Here is a 23,972-nt window from a genome sequence, read left to right as displayed (position 1 = left end):
TTTGGTCCCACCATCGCGTTGCTCCTACTCCTTTCCCGATTGACCCAGTGTTTGTTCCGACCAGACAAGAGTGGTCGCTGTATTGCTCCTCCCTTCCCAGTTAGGAGGTTGTTTTATTGTTCTCCGCCAAAGCGGTGTTCACCTTGTGGTCAGACCCCTCTGCCTAGGCTTTGAGGTACCACTAGGGAAAGAGATAGATAGAGAAAAAGAGAAAGGAAAAAAGAGAGAGAGAGAGAGAGAGAGAGAGAGAGAGAGGGAGAGAAAGAGAGAGAGAGAGAGAGAGATTGGGAAAGAATGAAAGAAAGAGAGAGGGAGAGAGAGAGAAAATGAGAGATAGGGAAAGAAAGAAAGAAAGGGATAGAGAAAGAATGAAAGAAAGAGTGTGAGAGAGAGAGAAACAAAGAAAGACCGGGAGAGAGAGAGAGAGAGAGAGAGAAAGAGAGAGAGAGAGAGAGAAAGAGAGAGAGAGAGAGATATTGGGAAAGAATGAAAGAAAGAGAGAGGGAGAGAGAGAGAAAATGAGAGATAGGGAAAGAAAGAAAGAAAGGGATAGAGAAAGAATGAAAGAAAGAGTGTGTGAGAGAGAGAAACAAAGAAAGACCGAGAGAGAGAGAGAGAGAGAGAGAAAGAGAGAGAGAGAGAGAGAGAGAGAGAGAGAGAGAAAGAGAGAGAAAGAAAGAGATTGCGAAAGAATGAAAGAAAGAGAGAGGGAGAGAGAGAGAGAAAATGAGAGATAGGGAAAGAAAGAAAGAAAGAAAGAAAGAAAGGGATAGAGAAAGAATGAAAGAGTGAGAGAGAGAGAAACAAAGAAAGACCGGGAGAGAGAGAGAGAGAGAGAGAGAGAGAGAGAGAGAGAGAGAGAGAGAGAGAAGAGAGAAGAGAGAGAGAGAGAGAGAGAGAGGAGAGAGAGGAGAGAGAGAGAGAGAGAGAGAGAGAGAGAGAGAGAGAGAGGATGCTAACTTGCCGCACCTGAACGAAGGGAGTGAGAGTTTTAGAGCCAATGGCGTCTACTCAGCCAATCTGTTACTATTACCGCAACGCCGTAAAAATAGCCACCAGAACCGTCTTTACGGGACTGTAAAAATAGCCCCGAGAACCATCTTTACGGGACTGTAAAAATAGCCCCGAGAACCATCTTTACGGGACTGTAAAAATAGCCACTGCGTTATTAAAAACTGATCGGTGGAAACTTTTACAAGAAATCCAGTCAAAGGGGAAAGAACTACCGACTTCCAACCAACTGGGTTGTTTTATTGTTTTGCTGACTTCCCGACTGCCGACCGGTGTGTTCTAAAATTGCCAACTTTTAAATTACTTTTCATTAAAACCATGGATGATCAATTAGAAACTTATAAACTGTGGAGGATCAGAAAGACCGTCATGCAGGTAGTATTGTGAATTTGATGTGATAGACTCTCTCAATTGTTTGGGAATTTTACTGATCTTGGAATTTCATCTCTTCTCTCCTGATCCTGATTTCTACTTTCGTTTTCTCAGCCCCCTTAGGGTTTGGTATTTAATTTTTTTTCTGAATCTTTGGTATTGTTTTCTTCTAATTTTTCAAACTACAAAAGAGAGAGAGAGAGAGAGAGAGAGAGAGAGAGAGAGAGAGAGAGAGAGAGAGAGAGAGAGAGAAATGCACAGTTCTAGTTCGTAAATATAATATAAAAATAAATGCGCTGAATTCGAATGCAATATAGATAGGCAGGTACTTAACTTTGATAGGCACTTTGATAACTCCAACTCCAGTCCAGTGGCCGCCGATATTTTTAACCCTCTACTGTGTTGGTCACAATGGCGTTATTTGTGAACCTATGTGACTAATTTTGGTATCATTATAAAGGGCACAAAACAAGCTTTATCTAACGGTGTATTTCATTCTTAATTCCTGATTGTATTTCTCAGAAAATTATGTAATAAAAATTTATAAATTTTTGAATTATAAGAACTTTTTAAATTATGGATACATTTTAATTATACTTCATACATCGATAGACAATTAATTGAAGAATATCTCTGCCAAATTTCATCAAAATTGATACACTCGCTCAGTATTTTATTTTTCCCGCCACCAACCCCACTTTTTAGGACAAAAACCTCATATTTTTTCCATTTTCATTTATCCTTAATTTTTTCCACACTTTCCATACATGAAAATGATTTATATGAAAATAAAGCGTATTTTCTGACCTTTAAAATGACATCTAACACTTGCCATTTATTTTTTTAATTGAAACAAAATTACTGAAAACAATACAGTAGAACATGAAAGTAACGTACTCGGAAATAGCGAGAACTCGGAAATAGCGAGTAAAATCTAAATCCCCGTTTTTTTCTCTTATTTGAGTCAATAAAATTAGCATGCAAGTAGCGAGTATGAAAAAGAGGTCAACTCGGAAATAACGAGCATTTCCTGCCCCAGCCTAGGACTTGGAACGAAGTAAAGCAAAACACCAGACAAGGGCGATTTAAATATTTTTAGCCTAGCTTCTTTTCTTTTCTTATTTTTCGTTACGAGTAATATTACATAGTAGCCTAGTCTAGAGTACATAATAGGCGAAACAAATTTGGGGGGGGGTTGGGTGTGTGTGTTTGTGTGCGTGTGGGGGTCAATTATTCACCCAATGTGGTGCCGCGCGAGGTAAGCACTGGCAGCCACCATGCCAACATGCCTCACTTCGCATCATCGGTCAGCGAGTCGCATTCGTTAACGAACGACACGATCAGCGAGAGAGGGGAGCGTGGAACCATCATTTCAGTGGGTCAGTGATTGAGTGATGCGCTTGCTTACCTCATCAAACATGCCTAGTGCTTACAACACTCACACACACACATACATGAAATCTTGATGGAAATGGAAGGGGTGGATCAACTTCAACCTGTGGCCATCATTACGTAGTTAACGAAGGCCGTGTTCAACCCTGCCCTCACCCCACTTTATCCACACACAGTCATTTGCACGCACGCGCGGCACACACGCACAAACACACACACACACACAAACACATTGTCTTTCCATATTTTTGTACGGCCGAGTGACCTTTCCTGGCAACTCGGGAATAGCGAGAACTCGGAAATAGCGAGTAATCAGGAGTGGACCCGTAGAACTCGCTATTTCCGAGTTCTACTGTAAGTGGGCCATGTTGACTGCGAGACTCAAAATTTCCCAATCGCCGCAAGATGCTGGTTTTGAGGCAGCGGTGAGATCACAGATTCTCTCTGTAAAATTGACAAAAAATTTCAGTAGAAAAACATAAATAACTCTGGAACCGTAGGTCGTAGAGAAACAAATTTTATGTTTTTTCAAGACCTATCCCCCTGACTGAGTCAAATCAAGATATTTTGAGTTTGAAAATTTTATCAAAGTGCCTAACTTTGGTAAAAAATTCAAATTGGATTGTGATTGAGCTCAATGAAATTGAAACCTATATCATTATAAAGTGCTTTTCAACACAATTATAATGATACCAAAATTGTGAAAATCAGATAAACAGAAGAAAAGTTATGTTAGTTTAAAGGTTGAAAAATGGTCTTTGCCTGTTATTTACTGAACTGACGGACTTTGTGACCTGAAACCCTTTCCGGTAGTAACCACCATTTGGATTTCAAAACTGGCCTAAAATGTCCGCTAAGATTTGAGTAAGGATTTTGCTGGAACGAAATTCATGGATGCAGTATTCAGTTTTGCCCTGAATTGTTATTAAAAGGTTAAGATGTTAAATCACGTGCCATCACTGAAATTTTGATTTACAGATTTCTAATTTTTTAATTATCGAAAGCTAAATTATACCCTATTTTATCCACAATCAAATTAGCATTGATTTAAAAATTAATAACACCAAACGATAAGAGTAATTCCTCCTGAAGAAAAATAACTTAATTTTAAATCATTAAAATCCATCCATAAACAAAATATCTCTATGGAACTTTTTCTGAGACCCATCACTCAATAGTCAAAAAAAATGGGGTCACAGCCACTAGCCTAGTGACAAATGCCACAGTATGCAACATCATCACATCTTTGGTGTTTGATTTGGGTAAAGAAGCTTTTGTTTTTTTTGCTTTATTATTTGGTTGGATGCACTTGCTTTTCTCTCTTTTACTGCGAACTGGTTCCGACTCTGTTCTCTGCCATGCAAGTAAAGTACAGTGCAACCCCGATGTAACGACATCCGTTATAGCGACATTCCCTGTATGATGACATGGTACTCAGGTCCCATTTTATTTTACTATATATCATATATAGCAACGTGCATTTCAGCAAAACCCCTGTATAACGACATTTCTGGTCCGACAAACCTTGAAGGTGTTTGTCTACCATGAAATTGTTCGTAACTATTACAAGTGGTATCTTCCATTCTATGTATGTTGTCTACTCGTAATAAGCCCAGAGCTAGTTCTTATTGTAGCCAATGAAAACGCTTCTTTTTCAGCCAATCAATAGTCACATTTGTACAACACCGCAGCCAATCAGTAGGCTCGCCTTTCACCAATCAAAAGGCTCGCCTTTCACCCAATGAATTCCTGTGACAGGTCAACACTGGACTGTTTATAAATCCTTTGTCCACTCTCCATTCATTGCCGGTCCCAAGCCCGGATAAACTACAGAGGGAAAATGAAAAAGTATACATTCACTACACAAGACCCAAAACACCTCCTGATATACACACATAGGAAACCTCTCTGTAACGACATCCCTCTATAACGACACGTTTTCCCGGTCCCGACGATGTCGTTATATCGAGGTTGCACTGTAATTATGGGGTAGTGAGGTGTACTCTTACGTTACTCGCAGAGCATTTTGATGGTTTCTGTTAACCCTGTTTGTCAATCATAGGTAATTTATTTATTTCATTTTATTTTTGTAATTTTAAAGTAATGACCTGAAAATTGAGCATGCTTATAAAAGCGGAGTCATTTTCGGTGGGCATGCTTATAAAGGGGTAAATTTATCAATAGTAAAAATTCTGTCTCACGCCCGAGTGTGGATTTAGCCCGATTGTGCTTTTACCCAGTGCTTATAAATGGTGACCACTGTAACACAATCAAAGAAGTGCCTTCAACCTCCCAAGTCATTGGGGAAAAAAAAAAGTCCAAATAATTAGTCCAACATCATGATGACGACACATTTGCATCAGTCGGATTATGCGAGTGAAAACTAGATTTCATTATTAACTGTGAGAAGAAGACTCGGAGAGGCAGAATTGAAGTGTCGATGACCATTCGTTAGAATTCTACTCAAGGAACACCACATGATTGGGCTGAATTCAAGTTTCCAGACAAGACAATGCTTTGGATATCTCTCTCATTGTACACATTTGGGTTGAGTTAGGTCAGCGAGTTGGCAAATGGAATGACAAATGACATCAAACAGTTTCAGAGCTTCAGGTGGTTTTGAAAGAATACATGGCTATCCCTGAAAACATAATTGAAGCACCAATATACATTCAAACTTGTATAATGTGGCCAACCATGGGACAGCACATAAGTGGCAGTTACATGTTATATCAGTTTTAAATAAAACTTATCTAAGTCCCAACTATCCTGTCAGTCTCTCTCTCTCTCTCTCTCTCTCTCTCTCTCTCTCTCTCTCTCTCTCTCTCTCTCTCTCTCTCTCTTTCTCTCTCTTTCTCCTTTCCCTCTCTCTCCTTCCCTCCCTTACTTTCTCCCCCTTCTCTCTCATTCTCTTTAAAGTTTCAACTCTGAATCATGCCTATTTAGATAGTCCTTCAGAGCCATAATGCCTATAGAGCCAGAGTTAATCCCAGTAATCCGCAATTGACTGCTACCCTTTGATATGATATTAGTCTACAGATCTAAGACCAAGCTACCCAATCATTTCTGGGTGGACAGGAGGTCAGAAAAAAATCCCAGGTTTATCCAGGATCAATCCCATTTCCTTTATGTGTGAAACAAGTGCTCTGCCAACGGAATAGCAGGACTCCCAACCACTAATTCCAATTGAGTATTATAATGACCATCTCAACTCAATGTTGTTTGACTTGAATAAACACCTGCATTTGATCTAAAATAGCCCAAAAAGGATTTTGCAACACAATTAGTACAGGTGTGTTATTTACTCATTGTACTGTCTTGTCATTTAGCCTACGGGTATGATCGTCTGGTCAAGCACACAGTAAACTTTCAATTGGGAATAGAGATGCGATACTCCAGTTGAATTCTCATTGTGGAAATAAGATGACTTTAAAAAGAGGGGCAATCAATTGGCCATAAAATGTTTGCTTTCTGGTTTATACTGTAGATAGCCATCTTCTTCAATTAGTCTTGTTATAATGACACATTACACGGTCCTTGGTTATCTGATTCTTGACAAGATCACTTTGGCAAGACAATAAGACAAATTTATCTTCACATTTTCTTTGCACACATAATCATTCAGCCAAAGGTATGTTTGTCTGTGTGAAGGGTATATAGTACCTACCTACCATGTAATTTTTCATTTTATGATAGATTGATTGAGTCTGACCTTTGCAAAGACAAGCAGGTAGCTTGAAGAGGTTTATTTGTTTTGGAGTTTCACAGATTTAAAACTTGAGCTTTTTACATAGCACATTATCCACTGAACATGCTCAAAGAGCTTTACAAAGGGTCTTTGACCAACAGCAACACGTAACATGCAAAACGAGACATGATGCCTGTTAGGCGATATTACAATTTTTTTTCCGACAGAGACAAGCCCTGATTGGCCAGGTACTCATTTTACACTTGAGAGGATGTGAGTAAAGAGCCTTTTCCAAGGACTCAACTATGCGCTGAGAGAGGCTCTGACCCAGGACCTTCCGATCTGAAAGCGGGTGTCATACCACAAGACCACATAGCTGCATCCAGTAACACTCCTGGATCCTTTAAGCACCACTAATAATGGGTTCAATATTATCAATTAGAGATTTCATCTGGCTGCTGTACACAAGTCCAAGGGTTTGTTTTTTTCCCCAGAAATAAATGGCTGCAGCTGCGTTATGAAGTGGCCACCTTATGCAGTAAAGAAATAGAGGAAATATCAATGGTCAGCAAGCTTAAATTCGATTGTACTTTCCATGTATTTCTGTGTGCATGAATTTAAGGAGGCAGCAGAGAGGGCATATCCATTCTTGAAAGACATTTTATAACATTATTTGTTATTGTGAGTGTCACATTGTTTTACTCAGTTACCTATGAAAGTGCTCGCTAGGTCTTGTATCATTATAGGCAGAATTTTCACGATATATGTTCCAGATGAATTAAATTTGAACCAGAACAAAACAGGTATGAGGGGAAAAACAACACGACTATAAGAAATGATATGTATTCTTCAACTTTGTACATTTATACTTACTTTTGCTCTCTGTGAAATGTTGGATATTTTTCAACCACACCCCATTTGGGTAAACATATATATAATATATGTATCTTACTGAAATTCGTATATTATACCTGGAATTCTCTTAATTTTCCAATGGTGTATGAAGTATGTCAATGTGACTAACAGTTAAAAAATTATGGACTATTAATCACTGGCCAGTTTGAATTGATACTCAGTATAGATATATGACATTATCAGGCATGTTTACCATTCTCGAAGAGCCACGAATTCCGTAATTTTCTAGTTTCTGCAGGAGTTTTTGGTGGGGCACAGTATCAAATGCTTTGGAAAAGTCAAGGATGCCGATGTCTGCCTGAGTGTTGGCATTCTGGAGTCTCAACAGGTCGTTTACAGTTATTAGGAGTTGGCTTTCACATGAGTATCCTTTGCGAAACCCGTGGTTCAGGTCAGTTAGGATGTCATTGTTCTCAAAGTGGTTCATCATGTTCTTACAGATTATATGTTCTAACAGTTTGGATATTACAGACGTCAGTGAGATTGGACGGTAGTTCTCTGCTTTATTTTTGTTACCTTTTTTTAATACAGGTGCGATGTTTGCCTTCAGCCAGTCATTAGGGAGCATCCCGGTGTCGACCGATTTTTGGAAAATTATGCATAATGAGGGGGCCAAACTCTCAGCACACTCCTTTAGTACTGTGTTGGAGATGTTATCTGGACCTGACGCCTTAGATGGATCGACGTTTTTCAGCAACTTTTCAACTCCTGAGATGTTTATGTTGATATTAGTAAGAGATTGGTCACACCTATGTGATGTCGGTGGGGTGGTTGTATCGTGTGGTTCATGAGGGGTAAAGACAGATTTAAATTGATCCAAGAGGATCGTTGCTTTATCCTTCCCCTTAATGTACAGGGTTTCATTTTCTTTCAATGGGGCTACACCAATGGAATCGTTTTTCTTGCTTTTTATGTATTTCCAAAATGGCTTGGTATTGTTTGTTTCAAGTCCTTTTTCTATGACATTGTTAATGTGCGTCCATTCTGCTTGCCTTATTTCACGCCTACTTTGACGCTGCAACGATTTGTATGTATCCCAGGTTCCGCTCAGTTTAGCCCGCTTGAATGCTTTTGCTTTGCGTCTGAGTAGTGCTCGTATTTTCCTGTTCATCCACGGCGGCGTTCTTGTATTTTTATGTACTTTTTGGGGAATTGACTCCTTGATTGCACTGAGTAGGCAGGACTGAAAATGGCTCCACATTTCATTTACATCCATACTGTTTTTGTGCTGTTCTGTGATCTCTGATGACAGTCCCTCGATTCGTTTTCGTAGTGCGGCCCAGTTGGCCTTTTTGAAATATATTTGGGGTTTAGTGTGGTTTCAGTAACAACGCAGGCATGATCTGATATTCCTAGTTGTGATGTTGTTGAATGGATCAGTGATGGATTGGATACGAAAACAAGATCTAAAATATTGTCACCGCGTGTGCATTCTTCGTGAATTTGTGTTAGGTGCGCTCCTGCTGTAATGTCGATGAGGCTTTGTTGTATTGCACGTTGTGGGCAGACAGATAACGTTTTTGAACCGTCCCAGTTTATATCAGGACAGTTAAAGTCTCCTGTTAGAATCATTTGGTTTGGAGTTTTTTCTGAGTTGATTATTTCAAGCAATTTTTGCAGTTCTACGATGTCAGTTTCATTTCAATGGGGCATTTGAACGATCTAACAAGGATGTTTTTATGGCCTTGGATTTTAACGCTTACCCAAATTATCTCTCAGTCAGTTTTGAATTTTGTTTGCTCACAGCCTGTGAGCTTTCTATCAACGAGTATGAATACTCCACCTCCCGGTCGCCTGGTCTCATAGTCTTCATTTTCACTTCCTTCATCTTCTGCCTCTTCTCTAGGTAGTTTTCTGTCATTTCGGAATACCTCGTATTCTTTGGGGAAGATTTCACATGACTTAATATTGTCATTTAGCCACGATTCTTGTCCACAAACAATGTCTGGTTCATGTTTGTCAATGAGTGCACAGAATTCAGCTCTTTTGTGTACAATGCTGCGACAGTTCACTGTTAGAATTTTTAGATTGTTATTAGTAGAATTTAAATTATTGCATTTTAATTTGACTGAGTTGTTTTTGATGTTTTCTTTGGCTTCTATTTGTTTTTGTTTTTGTTTCCTTCCACCTTTATTTCCTCTTTTTGTTATTTTTCTGTATGCCTTGAATAATTTAATAGATCTCAAAAGGTTCACTATTTCTAAATTCGGTGTATTATTAAATGTGTGTCGTATTGTACAAAGGTGTTGGGGTGAATAGTTATAACAATAATTAGGTGTTGTCATTCTCGGTGTTCATCGTCGAACGTTGTAATACGATTAAAATAGCTCACTGTTTTTTCCTTAAAATCGTAAAATGTAAACAACAATGGTCTTAATAGATGATAAAATCCTTGCAAAAATTTTATAAAACTTTAAAGTATTGCTAAATTAATTGTTTAAAATCCACGAATTTTCGTCAAAAGCAGCACAAACTCATACGAAATCCTCTGAATATGAAATAAAATTCGTCCTGTATAGAAATAACACTTAAAAAAACAGCCGTAAAATGAAGTAATTTTAAGAGCTCTGTGAAAAGCAGCCTTCCAACGCTGAACACATTACACACTTACATTACACATCATCATCCCTACCACCACATCATCACTCCTATCACCACCACCACAACCTTCATACTCACCACACCATCACCCCTATCACCACTACTATAACCGTTCCCCACCACCGAATTGGGTAAGCTATTCTCCCTCACAGTGGTTGGAGAAAAATGTCCTTTTTTGTGGTTAGTCATTCTCACCCACTTGTTGTGCTATCTTGGGGAATTATCCAAGTAATATTATATTACTAGGTTGAGCCAAAAAGTGATGGGTCAAATAACCTACTGAGTTCATTGCTTTTTCATGTGATGTCATATTTAGCTCGATTGAACTTAAACATGTACTCTTTTAACCAAAAGTTGAACATTTTAATTCTGTCAAATTTTGACAAAGTAATGGCAGTTCAAAATGGCTGCCCCCACAAATGTCCGTCAGCCACAGGAAGCTGTCATTGAATTTCTTGTTTTCGAAGAGGAAACCTCAAGTAACATTTTAAAAGCCTTGGAAAGTTTATAAAACTCAGGCATTTTGTAGAGAGTGTTTTTAGGTGGGTTGATCATGTATCTCGTCATTTAGAATAAAATGAGATGCAATCCAGCACCTGACCTGAAATCCTGACAAATGTTGTGATGGCCGTGTCTAAGCAGTGTCAACTCAGTGAATCAAATAAAGACAGATTTATGATTTGTGAAAGTGTGTTTCCATTGACAGTGATTTATACTCGTCATAAAACAAAGGTCTGATGGGAAAATGGAAGAATGTCAACAAAGATCATGCAATTTTGAAGACTTAATACATAGGGAGACACGAGATGGCTGAGTAGTGAGCCGTCCAAGCAGTGTTGACTAAGTGAATCAAATAAAGACAGAAGCATTGATCAGATCTTCTAGAACTTCTCTTGATGAGATAGCAGGTACAAATAGACATTGAATCGACTGAAAGCAAGAATTTTGTCGAGTTAGACCAGATTTGGAGATGGAACAGGTACTGTTTCTTCATGAAAATGTCCATCCACACACAAGTGTCAGGAAAAGGGAGGTAATCGATGGACAGCGCTGTCTCACCCTCCGTATTCACCAGACTTGACACTTTCAGGGTTCCATCTTTTTGGTTCACTGAAGGAGGCAATGAGGGGACATCACTTGGAAGAGGATGAAGAAGCCAAGACAGCAATGACAAATTGGCTAAAAGTTCAGTCAACTCAGTTTTACGAGGACGGAATACAAAATGGTGGACTGTGGCTATAGAGAGAGGCGGAGGCTATGTTGAGAAGTGGCATTCTACTCCGCTAATGCCAAGTTTTAATTTGTGGTATGATTCATGGTATTGATTCAATTTATTTTAAAGTAATAAGCAGAGTCCCATTACTTTTTGACTCACTCTCATATTATTGTAAACATATGCTCTTGATATCAGGCATTTGACTGTCTTATTATTGCACTGTTATTTCAGTTGTGCCATGACAGAGGATATCTAGTAACACAAGAAGAGTTGGATCAAACCTTAGAAGGCTTCAAGGAATTATTTGGTGATAAGCCAAGGTAAGAAAATTTACTGAAGAAATATGAGCTATGAAGCATTAGAAGAGAAAGTAAAATTTAGCAATAATAATTTAATAAATATTGATCGCATTGCCATCCATCAATCACACTTGTGGACAGTAATATTCTCTCAAGATTTAAGTAGTGACACATTTGGTTGATTATCATCACAAATTGACTCTTTGGAACACGTCTGATAAAGTTAAGCATAACTTTTTTCAAGATAATGCTGAATACTTGGAACAATTTCCTCTATATGTTAATACTGATCTTTCCTTTCACATATTTGTTATGTGTTTTTATTTTCCAGTGAAAGAAAACCCAGCCGTAGTGATTTGATCGTATTAGTTGCACACAATGATGATCCAACAGGTGAGATGTATTTTATGGATTATGTCATAAATGTGTTTCAATCTCATTATATTATGTCAAAATAAACCAGATGCTGGAAATTAGATTTTAAAGTCAAAGTGATTAGAAAGATGAAGTTTTGAGTTTTTAGCAGTTTAAGAAACGGCATTTATTCTTTTTTTAAGTAAAAGCATTCACTTCTAGTGATTAAGACTTTTCATTTTTCATTGTCCGATTCACCCTGATATAATATTAAATTGTGGCTCTCAGTCACTCATAGTCTTGCCTTAACAAGAAATAAATGCTCAAAGACAGTTGATGAGTGATCTCATGGTTTCTATTGCCTCACTCAAGATCGCATGCCAAAAAAAAGGGATGAGTTACATTATATTATCACAATGGCACATTTTTATTTCCCTTATGTATAAACTTTTAAGCATAACCCATAAGAAATGCTTTTATTTTACAAGTAATATCATTCACATTTTTTTCTTATCATGTAGAAATGGATTCTTTTTTACATGCCTTGATCATACTGAGACCAACATTGTAATGTGAATTTGTCTCTAAATCTACTGACTACAGATCAGATGTTTGTATTTTTTCCGGATGAGGCAAAAGTTGGGTTAAAGACAATCAAGACATACTGCCAGCGTATGCAGGAAGAGAATATAATGAGGGCCATCATTGTGGTGCAAGCCAGTATGACTCCTTCAGCAAAGCAGGTTGGTTGAGTGCTACTCACTGGTGTTTACTTTGTACAATTTTTTTTTTTTTTGTCACTGGTCTGTTAAGAACTATCAACAACGCCAAAGAATTGATATTCAACAATTCAATAATTCTTACTATAATTGCGGCTAGGTGGTCTTGTGGTATGACACTTGCTTTCGGATCAGAAGGTCCTGGGTTCGAGCCTCGCTCAGTGCATAGTTGAGTCCTTGGGAAAGGCTCTTTACTCACATTCTCTCACTGTACTCATGTGTAAAATGAGTACCTGGCCATTAATAGCATAGGGACCCCTTGTAAAGCGCTTTAAGCATGTTTAGTGGATATTGCGTTATATAAAAGCTCTTTTTTTTTTTTTAATTCCTCATTATTGTTATGATACAGTAGTCATCACATTTCTGCACTGTGCTCGTGAGAGCTGAAAAGCATGTGGTAATCCTATATGTGAAGGGAGACAATGCAGTACTACCCACACATGCATTTAAGCACCTCTCAATGCAATGCGCCTTGCGCCTAAACCAATTTCGTTAATGATATGTGACAGTTTACTCAATTTTAAGTTTTGACTCAACTCTTCCCCATAAATCAACGCTTCGACCCAGCTCAACCTTTCAATGCCTGATAGGTTGCAATCGTCGAAGAGGTGTGAACTCTCAATAACGTTATGACACCTTGTCTGGCCTGGCAAAAACGACGATTCGCCGTGATAGTACACATCTCTGATAATTTATGATGTGTGAAAGTGTGTTTGCATTGACAGTGATTTATACTGGTCATAAAACAAAAGTCTGATGGGGAAATAGAAGAATGTCGACAAAGAGCATGCAGTTTTGAAGACTTATTGCATAGGGAGACACGATGGCTGAGTGGTGTAAATTCCCACTAACATTATCACATTTCACGTGGCCTGTCGAATGGCGAAGATTCGCTCTGTGTAAACTCTCACTAACATTATGATTATGACACCTTGCATGGCCTGGCGAACATCGAAGATCCACCTTGTAGTAAGATGTAATTAGCCTTTGTAACAATGTTATGGTACTATCACATTTCCCAGATAAATTATGATGTATCAAAGTCCGTTTCCATTGCCAATGATTTACACTAGTTGTAAAAATATCGGATGGGAAAAAGAAGATTGTCGAAGTAGAGCATGCAGTTATCTGAACCTTGCATGCTGGTATGGAGACATACTATTATGTAGAAAAATATTCTGTCACCCAGAAATAGTTTGCAGTAATGCAATGTCTGCAGAAATCTGGCGTGCAAAAAAGTGATCACTACTGTCTTTCGTCACATATGGATGACCTGTAGTCTACTTTTAAAATGTCCTCAGTTAACTTTTAAAGACCCAGCATACTTTTTTATATAAATTTTTCATACTTGAAGTCAAACAGTATTATTATAATTATAAATTTAAATTATTCTTTTCTCTTATTATTTCAGGCACTGGTAGAAATGGCACCAAAATACATCTTAGAAATGTTCATTGAATCCGAATTGCTGATTAATATAACAGAGCATATGGTAAGAGTTGTTTAGATAACTCATCCTATTCAGAATATGTTCTTTATTTTCTTTGCTTTTTTTTTTTTCTTCTAATTAATGGTTTCAAAAAAAATGCTATCTTTCTACCATCAGTGTAAAACACACAGATTGTAGCTGAACAAAAAATGAGAGTTACCTATGTCCATTTTTCTTAAGATTCATTATTTTTGAAGGTTTTTGGTTTTGATAATTAGAGAGAGTTGCCATTGGAACTGAAACTGATTTTTTTTTTCTCTCTCTCTCTCTTCTCTCCCCTCTTTTCTGTCTATCTACCTATCTATCTGTCTATCCATCTATCTATCTATCTATCTATCTATTTATTGGTGTATTCCACTTTACTATCGCATCGTTCCTTCGCGAAGACTCGACCTTCGCTCATCCAACAACCCCCCCCCCCCCGCCCACCTCTGCCGTGACCCTTTCACCTCGCCCCCTCCACCGCCCCCGTACTGTTTCACTACAGCGTTCTACTACTACTACTACTACTACTACTACTACTACTACTACTACTACTACTACTACAACTACTACTACTACTACTACTACTACTACTACTACTACTACTACTACTACTACTACTACTACTACTACTACTACTACTACTAATACTACTACTACTACTACTACTACTACTACTACTACTACTACTACTACTACTACTACTACTACTACCAATATGTCTTTTATCTTCCATTATAGTCTGGAAAGTTCTGTTCCCTGACGCTGACCTTTGCTTATCAATTAGATCACCCCCCTGGGGCACCCTATCCTCTACCCACGCCACGCTAACATTTCATTCATACTGCAACCACCATTGAGTGCAGACGCTACAAGTTATTTTTCATTATATTTTATTTGTTTTCCATGTTTATTTGTGTATTGTTGTGCTGACAAAGGGTTTGTACCCGAAACGTCCATTGTCTGTTTTGTGTTCCCATACGAAGCCTTTCCATTTTCACTCTTTCGTTAGTATTTTACGATCACCGGCTTCAGGCAGCCCTTACCGTTTTCTACTGAAACTGATATACCTTTTGAAATGTCATGATGATACTCTTGCCATGGAGACAACTTGCAATGACCCTGTCCTTGATGTTATCTTAATTTTATTTAGGAGTCTTGATTTCTATATAATAATCACATATTTCAAGTCAGAATTTTGTTGGTCTAAAAACCACTTAATATGCCTTTGATTTTTGCTTGATGATTAATTTAAGTTGGGGAAGTCTTGTTCAGTTTCCTGACCATGAGTGAGGTATCTTTGAAAAATTACTTATGACCCCACCGCAATTCTTCCCCTGTTACAATATGTAAAATTAAAGTGATATTATAAACCGTTAAGTTTAGGTTGGTGAGTTAAGCAAGCCCCATTGTTTTTGGGCCCACTACTATCTCTCTTACCTCAGTCAAATACAATGCTTATATTTTGCAGTTAAAAGAGGAATATTTGACCTTTCAGAAAGTTTATTGCGTTTTACATTTCCTTTATTGTAGAGATTGAATAGCCATGTTTTTCCATCTATTCATAGTTACATAAATTAATGGCATTGTCATCAGATAAAGATGGGGATGCCACTCACATTTAATAAGTGTGTCAAATGTATCATCTCCACAAATTTTGGCATAGCCATGCCAGACTGTTTGCAATCCGTGAAAAAGTTCAGGTGTTATCAGCATTTAAGTTCAAGGGGAAAATTCTCATTTTACTTTGCCGCAATCTGTATCGTCAAGCTGAAAAGCTTTACAGTGCTTCTTTTTGTTCTCTCCCAGCTGGTCAAATTGTACCAGATTCCCATTTGATACATTATGCATCCCTTAAGTGTCTTCATTCACATAAGTCTTGCCACACTGAATCAGTTAGTGCGATGTGAACTTTATCCAAGAATACAAAGCAAGGGCCATATTTAATTATCACTAGTAACCACTGTAGCCATCATTGACTGTTACTTGATCATGACAAAGGCTGTCGCCCATGATTGGTGCATTTTTACCTTCCTATTCTCCATTTCATGTCATCATCTTGACTCAGCATTATAAAACCATAATTCCAGTTAGTTTCATTACATTTCATAGTATGTTATTATAGCCCTTTGGTTTTGGGGGAAACCTGATTTTACTATAGCGTAATATCAAAAATATTACGAGGCGTCCCTATTATCCTTTGTAAACAACATTTGTGAATAACCTTTTACCTACATCCGAAATTCCATTAGAGTGTAACAAACGCTGTAACCCCGAAACATTGACACACTTATCCTACAGTTTTTTAGATTTCTGGGTTTGTATGTTTTTTCTTTTATTCCATATACTTAATTTATTTAATTATCTTTAAAATTTGTTTTAAATCTTTCTGTGCATGGGTAGGAGAGATAGAGATAGATAGATAGAGAGAGAGGGGAGAGAGAGAGAGAGAGAGAGAGAGAGAGAGAGAGAGTATTGCTGTGACCATAATAAATGGATAATTGCTTCAACTTGAAGTTCAAGGCAAAATATAACTTTTTTCTTCTTCTTCTTCTTCTTCTTCTTCTTCTTCTTATTATTATTATTATTATTATTATTATTATTATTATTATTATTATTATTATTATTATTATTATTATTATTATTATTATTATTATTATTATTATTATTATTATTATTATTATTAATATTATTATTATTAGCAGGTATTCCCATTTTACAAACGGACTCGGGGAGGGTTAAACTACCCGATTGGCGAACCACATAGCACGCATTGACTATAATTACAAAAGTGGACTGCGACCGAATAATGTAGTTGGCCTCTTTTCTTACCTCTTTTACGCTTTCTGATTTCTTTAGTTATTTGCGCCTTTGATTGTGTGGCCAGAGGTTGAGAAGTCGTCATTTAATGGCGGCTTCCTGTTTCGTAATTGTTTTATTATAATTCAGTCTATTTATTCAAATTGTGAGGGAACCAAACATTACCATTTAATCATATAACTACAACTCTCAGAATTTTGTCGTTCCCAATCAACAATCCAAATTTGACTGATCTTGGTTTCTTAACTTTTAAATCTAAAGAGCAACAGTGTATGGGGCTTATCTCCATTATAATAAGGTAATACATAATAAATACGTAAAGAAGAATCAGGCTCTGTTCTTTGATAAGAATGATATGAAAGTACAGCATAATCTCTCTCTCTCTCTCTCTCTCTCTCTCTCTCTCTCTCTCTCTCTCTCTCTCTCTCTCTCTCTCTCTCTCCCTCCCTCTCCCTCTCACACACACGCACACACACATTTTATATACGTGCCAATGGTCACAATATATATAATTTTACACAGGATTCTTTGTAATTTAACTGTAAACAGATATATCAATGACCCTATGTCTCAATGCAGTGTTATGTCGGCTTGAAACTTTAATTTTGAAGTTGAAATCACAAAAGTTGATTTGAATTGATTTGGCCCAATGGAGAGAATGGATGTAGTTTATAATTTTTTCATAACCTGCTTTAAGCTCGGAGGTCCGGATAGCTCATTTGGTAGAGCACTCGCTTCACAGGCAAAGGGACTGTGATCGATCCCGGGTGCAGTCGAGATTTTTTCCGGTCTTCCTGTCCACCCAGCAGTGATTGGGTAGCTGGGTCTGTTCGATCTGGCGAAAAGTACTGTGTGATAGACTAGTGTCCTATCTAAAGGATAGCAAGTCATTGCTAATGTCCGTTTCCATTACAGAAACCGGGATAAACTCCGGCTTCATGGGCCGATTGGCTCTAAAGGATTACTTTGGGCTCCGCTTTTGTTTTTCTGTCGTCAGACTTTTAATTCAACTTTGGAACTTGTTTGGAACTTTTTCCTTGAGGGTATTGAAATTAGGGTCACCCCTTAACTTTCACAAAATGGCGGGTGTTGAAGCGGATTTCGTGAACCATACGTTTACGCATGACAAAACGGAATTTTCCATCCGTTTTTTAATCGGAAATTAGGTGAAACAGAAAGAAAATTTATCGGCGGTTAAGATGAACTCAGTGGTTTTGTGTCCGAAAACATAAATTTAGATGAAAAATAGGTTTGAATGAAGGCTCTCTAAGAGTGTCGACTTTAGGGCCTGTGTCGAATTTCGGACCCTTTACCCTATAATATAATATAATGTATTACTATTTTCTGACATGTGTGAAAGAAACAGAGAGTGAGAGAAGGGGGGGGGGGGGGGGGGTATTGGTGTGTGTGTGTGTGTGTGTGTGTGTGTGTGTGTGCACTTATGTTTTGAGATTAGAGAGTGTGATAAGGACTCAAAATATATTTATGTATGTAACTTTGTTGCATATACAAAGTTATTTGTCACATACAGAGAGGATGGAACGGAAGAGAGAGAGAGAGAGTGGAAGGGGGGGGGGGGGGGGAGTGGACATGATCCCTATTCTCCAGAGGAAGGAAAGCGAAAAGAAATGAAGGAATAGAGAAAATAATGAGGGAATGAAAGAGGAAATGAAATGAGTGCAGAAGAGAGAGGGAGAGAGCGCACGATCTTTGGCTTTCTGATGACGGATATCAAAGTCACCCGCTTTCCCTCTTATAACCTTTTTACATGACCACAATAAGATACATATTAGGTAGTATGATGAGGATGGTGATAGTGATATGGGGTATGGTGAAAGAGAAGGATGGTAATGGAAATATTTTGAAAGTTGCTGTGATGTGATGATGACGATAATGTTGATGATTATTATGATGATATTAAGCTATATTGCTGTACCTTTACTGCAAATATAAATTTGTCATTATACTAATTTTCGAGTAATTTCACCAGCTATAATTGTTGTTGAAATGATCATGGTAAAATAAGCACATTTTTGACTCTTTATTGTGTGTCTCTTTTTGTGTCAATTGTTTGACTATGATGGGAGTTAGACATATTTTTTTTCGATTAGAAAATCAAATAACCCGAATATTATCAGTGTACCGCTTTTAATGTTTTTTAGCCCTACACAATCGATGTAACTTTGAAGATGCTCTCACATTTGATGTGTTGAGTCTTTTCACAGATTTCAGTTTGATATTTATTTTCTTTTATAATTTTTTGTACACTCGATCGATACCTGTGATCCAGAATTCAATGCTCTTTTGGGTCCTTTTTGTTGTAAAAGTAATTTATACTTCAAGCGATCGTATTCAACGAGCCCATGAAACCAATTCTACGTAAAATATCACGCACTTTCAAATTCACTCAACAAATCGGCACCGTGCTTTTGATTGTTGTGTAAAGTAATAAGAATTTCATTTTTTTAAATTTAAACAGCATAAATTTAAATATTTGATCTCTCTGCCATTCAGATTTTAAGGTTTGAGGATGTAAGATAGTAAAGAAGTGGGAAACTAATCAGTAATCAGGGCACGGTCTCTCTGAGCCACCCCGGTATGATATGTCGATATATTTTGTGTGTTCTTCATTATTTTGTAATAGTACGTATAAGTGTAACCAAACGACGAATTCCCACCTATTTGCGGTATTATTAATATTATTATTATTATTATTATTATTATTATTATTATTATTATTATTAGTAGTAGTAGTAGTAGTAGTAGTAGTAGTAGTAGTAGTAGTAGTAGTAGTAGTAGTAGTAGTAGTAATTGATGATTAAAATGGAAAGTCAACCGTCGGGACCGGCGTTGTTGCAGTATAATACGTATTGCATCAGTAACGGTGGTGGGCGGGTCTCTCTCTCTCTCTCTCTCTCTCTCTCTCTCTCTCTCTCTCTCTCTCTCTCTCTCTCGCTGAGTTTGTGTGTGTTTATGTGTGTGTGTGTGTGTGTGTGTGTGTGTGTGTGTGTTATCGATTACAGAGTGTCTAGTGGATAGTTAAATCTGGTGCATACATGTTCGTCATTCATTTACATTTGCCAACAACACACATACACACACACATAGACACGCACACATAGACACACTCTCTCTCTCACACACACACACACACACACACACACACACACACACACACACCAATCACCGTAAATGGCTTTAATCACACGGTCTCTTTGCATGAAGTTTTAAATGTTTTTCGCTTGCGCGCGCGCGCGCGCGTGTGTGTGTGTGTGTGTGTGTGTGTGTGTGTGTGTGTGAGAGAGAGAGAGAGAGAGAGAGAGAGAGAGAGAGAGAGAGAGAGAGAGAGAGAGAGTCTATCAGTTTTAAAGAAGAAATAAATGTGTGATTAGTTATACCTATTACGTACTTAATGTCATGTTTTACATAATGCCCTCGGGATGTTACGCTGGTCATAATATTATTATTATGCCCGGAGTATAATATTATCATAATAATTGGTAAAGGCCAGGATTTGGGACAGGGGCAGAAGGGGATTTTTTTTAGACTGTTCGTACAATAGTGTTTGTGTGTGTGTGTGTGTGTGTGTGTGTGTGTGTGTGTGTGTGTGTGTGTGTGTGTGTGTGTGTGTGGGACGTTCCAAAAGAGGACAGCAGTGATTTATTTTTTTTTAATCACAAAAGAGTCGGCGGGGGAGGGGGAGGATAATGTGGCGCTTTTTTTTTTTTTTAAATATGGACAACGCGCTTTGACTTTATAGCGTAGTTTCGTAGTATCTAATTTGATCCCAAATAGTAACAAGCAGTTGCTAGTGTCCGTTTCGGTTTCGGCCTAGAGAAATCCGAGGTGGTGGTGGTGGTGGTAGTAATAGAATTAGTAATAGTAGCAGCAGCAGTTGCAGAAGTATTTAAAGTAGCGAGAGAGAGAGAGAGAGAGAGAGAGAGAGAGAGAGAGAGAGAGAGAGAGAGAGAGAGAGAGAGAGAGAGAGAGAGAGAGAGAGAGAGAGAGAGAGACCAATAATTATTATCACATCGTGTGCTCTTTCTAACCTTGACACACTACAACTTAAAACCAGACTTGCCTGTTAGGTTTCACCTTTTGGTTGTAACAGCCGACTTTTCTGAATTGACATTAATTATAATGTTCGGGAGAAAGCGAAATTTCCCATAGAATTAGAAGGGTTCAAACTCTTCTTGGACTTACATGCCCTTCTTTATAGCAGAAGAATGGTCTTTGCTTCGTACCCAATAGGTACCAAGTTCGAATCCACGCCGCGTTGTGAGGCTGTGGCTTTGAGCCAATCGCCTCGTCCTAGCTCACTTTGTGGCGCTGCACTACGGTTGACGCCTGGGTAATCCAAGTCTTCCTTTGAAATAGACCTGATCCTAAATACAAATTTCCCCTTGTGGATAAATAAAGAGAATTTTATTGTATTTATTGTTATTGTTAATATTATTATTATTATTATTATTATTATTATTATTATTATTATTATTATTATTATTATTATTATTATTATTATTATTATTATTATTATTATTATTATTATTATCTTAGTTACATGTTTTAACTAGTTCCCTATTTTTTAGGTGTTCGGGTTTTTTTTTTTTTCATGGACGCTATAAAAGTGAATGTCTACGTTCTATAAACTGATACCTTTTTTATTTTTTATTTTTTTTTTCAGCTGGTTCCTGAGCACAAAGTGATGACTCCAGACGAAAAGGCAGAGCTTTTAAACAGATAGTATCCTTTGCATCGCAGTTGTTTCTTGACATTTCATATTATATTTGCTCAATGGTTAGTAGCAATTGACGAATTTGCATTGTAAAAGTACTTTTCTCAAGTGTTATTTTGTGGAAGAGAATGGTATGGGAATCCTCATCAATTTTCCAAGAAATCCTTTCCGTATCTTGACTTGGGACAAATCTGATGAGCTTATCATCATCATCATCACCATCAGCATTTTCATCATCACTATCGTCATTTTCATTATCATCTTCATCTTCATCACTATCATTGTTGTCATCATCATCATCATCATCATCATCATCATCATCATCATCATCATCATTATCGTATCATATGGTGTACAACTGTACAAATTAAATAAGGACGGATGGAACTGTTGTGTTCAATTCTTTAACCCATGCCAGTAAATTGAAAGAGTCCCAACTACCCAGGATACAGCAAGGGGATCCAGTGGCTCGTTATTTTGGCATTAAACGTGGACAGGTATAGTCATTCATAGCACATTATTTTAGAACTTCCTTCCGCAGTTAGCATTCACCAGATGCGTAGAGGTAGGGTTTTTGTTTTTGATATACAATCAACCCAGTTTCTCCCGCAGCTGGCCATAAACATGGCCAAGTCTGGATATAGAACAAACTCTTAGGGTCCTCTGACCTCGGATAGTGGGCAGGAGATCATTTGCTGCGTTTTCTATTCCCTTTATCTGTTTTCCGAGTTGCTTTCTATCTTTGACTTGGAAAAAGATTACTTAGTATGTCCTGGCCCTAGCTGGAGTCCTTGGTTGAGAGGGAGACAGACAAATGTTTAGTTTTAATTTTAGGAGATATTATATCCTTGTAAAAATCATCTCCCTGTTGCATACTGTAATTATTTTTTTGTTTTTGTTTTGAACAAGTGTGTATGAAACGTGCTAAACAAAGCAAGAATAAAAAATACAAGAAAGAAAAAAGCATCCTACAAAATCAGTCAACCTCAAACCGTCTGATTACCGGTAATCAGAAGGTCTGAGGTTCGATCCCCATTTGAGGTTGACTGATTTTTTTGGGATGTTTTTTTTATTGTCCATTTCTTACACACATGTTCAGTTCTTTATCTTTATGAATTTTTTGCTTCATCTGTGTTTACTTTACTATATGTTATATGGTTTAAGTCAAAACCGAGACATTTATTTTTTTTTTTTCCAAAGGTTGTTAAGATCATTCGACCCAGTGAGACAGCAGGAAGATATGTCAGCTATAGATTGGTTGTCTGACCTTTATTTTTCACAAATGCTCATGTCATTTATCATGTCATCGAAAACATTGATTATAATTTCATGTTTAATGTGGAGAGGGAGAGGGAGAGAGAGAGAGAGAGAGAGAGAGAGAGAGAGAGAGAGAGAGAGAGAGAGAGAGAGAGAGAGAGAGAGAGAGAGAGAGAGAGAGAGAGAGAGAGAGAGAGGAAAGTCTGTTTTATCAAATAAATTGTTGAAAAGAATTTATATGAGCCTTCTTTCCATTATTGTCATAATAATCCTGCATACTGTACTACCTGGATTCTAGCACACTCTCGGGAGAAGTCAAATGGCGTGTTAGAATCTGAGCGTGCTGAAATCCGTCGGTCATGGGAGGTAACTAATACATACTATGTTCTTCAAGTATTGTTTCCTGCCTTACTTCCCTTATCAGCGAAGTTGGAGAGTATGGACTGGTTTTCTTCTTCTTCTTCTTCTTCTTCTTCTTCTTCTTCTTCTTCTTCTTCTTCTTCTTCTTCTTCTTCTTCTTCTTCTTCTTCGTTCCCGTCACGTCACATGGTCAGTCCGGTCTGGTGAATGAAGCCACAGTGGTCCTGAGGTCGTCCTCACTGCCGTACAGCTTCTTTGAGTATGGGGTTGGGTCAGGCCAGAAGTTCCTTCTCAACTGGTTGTACTTTGGACATTCCATTAGGACATGATGTCCATTTTCTTTTTCAAGTCCGCAGTCACATTGTCCAGAGGCACCTGCTCTGGACATCCTCCACATATGTTCCTTTAACTGGTTGTGTCCAGTTCTCAGTCTGAAGATGATGACCTGTTCCTTTCTGTCGAGCACCTTGATTGGGTCATTCATGTTGTATTCTGGGTGCTTCTCTCTCCATCTCTGAGACTGGATAAATTTGGCCATTTTGTTAATTTCTCCTGTTGAGTACATTGGGGAGGGTTGCTGCATGCGACTGCCTGCCTTTGCCAGTTGGTCAGCGATCTGATTTCCAAGTATCCCACAGTGTCCTGGAATCCACTGCAGTACCATGTTGGTAAACTTGCTTAGCTTCATGACTGGTTTTCAAT

General features: G+C 37.9%; 1 protein-coding gene across 3 annotated transcripts; it reads left to right on the top strand.

Moving 5' to 3' along the window:
• Positions 1-1,134: 1,134 nt before the first annotated feature.
• On the top strand, positions 1,135-23,147 carry LOC144962835 (DNA-directed RNA polymerases I, II, and III subunit RPABC1-like). 3 transcript variants are annotated; one of them, XM_078896149.1, is made up of 9 exons: positions 1,135-1,386; positions 7,910-8,109; positions 11,427-11,515; positions 11,826-11,887; positions 12,452-12,591; positions 14,039-14,119; positions 21,603-21,661; positions 22,072-22,150; positions 22,854-23,147. In XM_078896149.1, exons 2-9 carry the CDS (start codon positions 7,915-7,917, stop codon positions 22,917-22,919), a joined length of 771 nt encoding a protein of 256 aa, XP_078752275.1. In that variant the 5' UTR covers positions 1,135-1,386; positions 7,910-7,914; the 3' UTR covers positions 22,920-23,147. The 3 variants fall into 3 exon arrangements, with proteins under 3 accessions (XP_078752275.1, XP_078752276.1, XP_078752277.1); XM_078896150.1 differs by lacking the exon at positions 7,910-8,109; XM_078896151.1 differs by lacking the exons at positions 1,135-1,386; positions 7,910-8,109 and adding an exon at positions 6,891-7,027.
• Positions 23,148-23,972: the final 825 nt, after the last annotated feature.

The sequence above is a fragment of the Berghia stephanieae genome, chromosome 1 (assembly GCF_034508935.2).
Source record: "Berghia stephanieae isolate SIO BIC M18660-M18661 chromosome 1, UCSD_Bste_1.3, whole genome shotgun sequence".
Taxonomy (NCBI): domain Eukaryota; kingdom Metazoa; phylum Mollusca; class Gastropoda; order Nudibranchia; family Aeolidiidae; genus Berghia; species Berghia stephanieae.
This window is presented reverse-complemented; position numbering and strand designations above follow the sequence as displayed.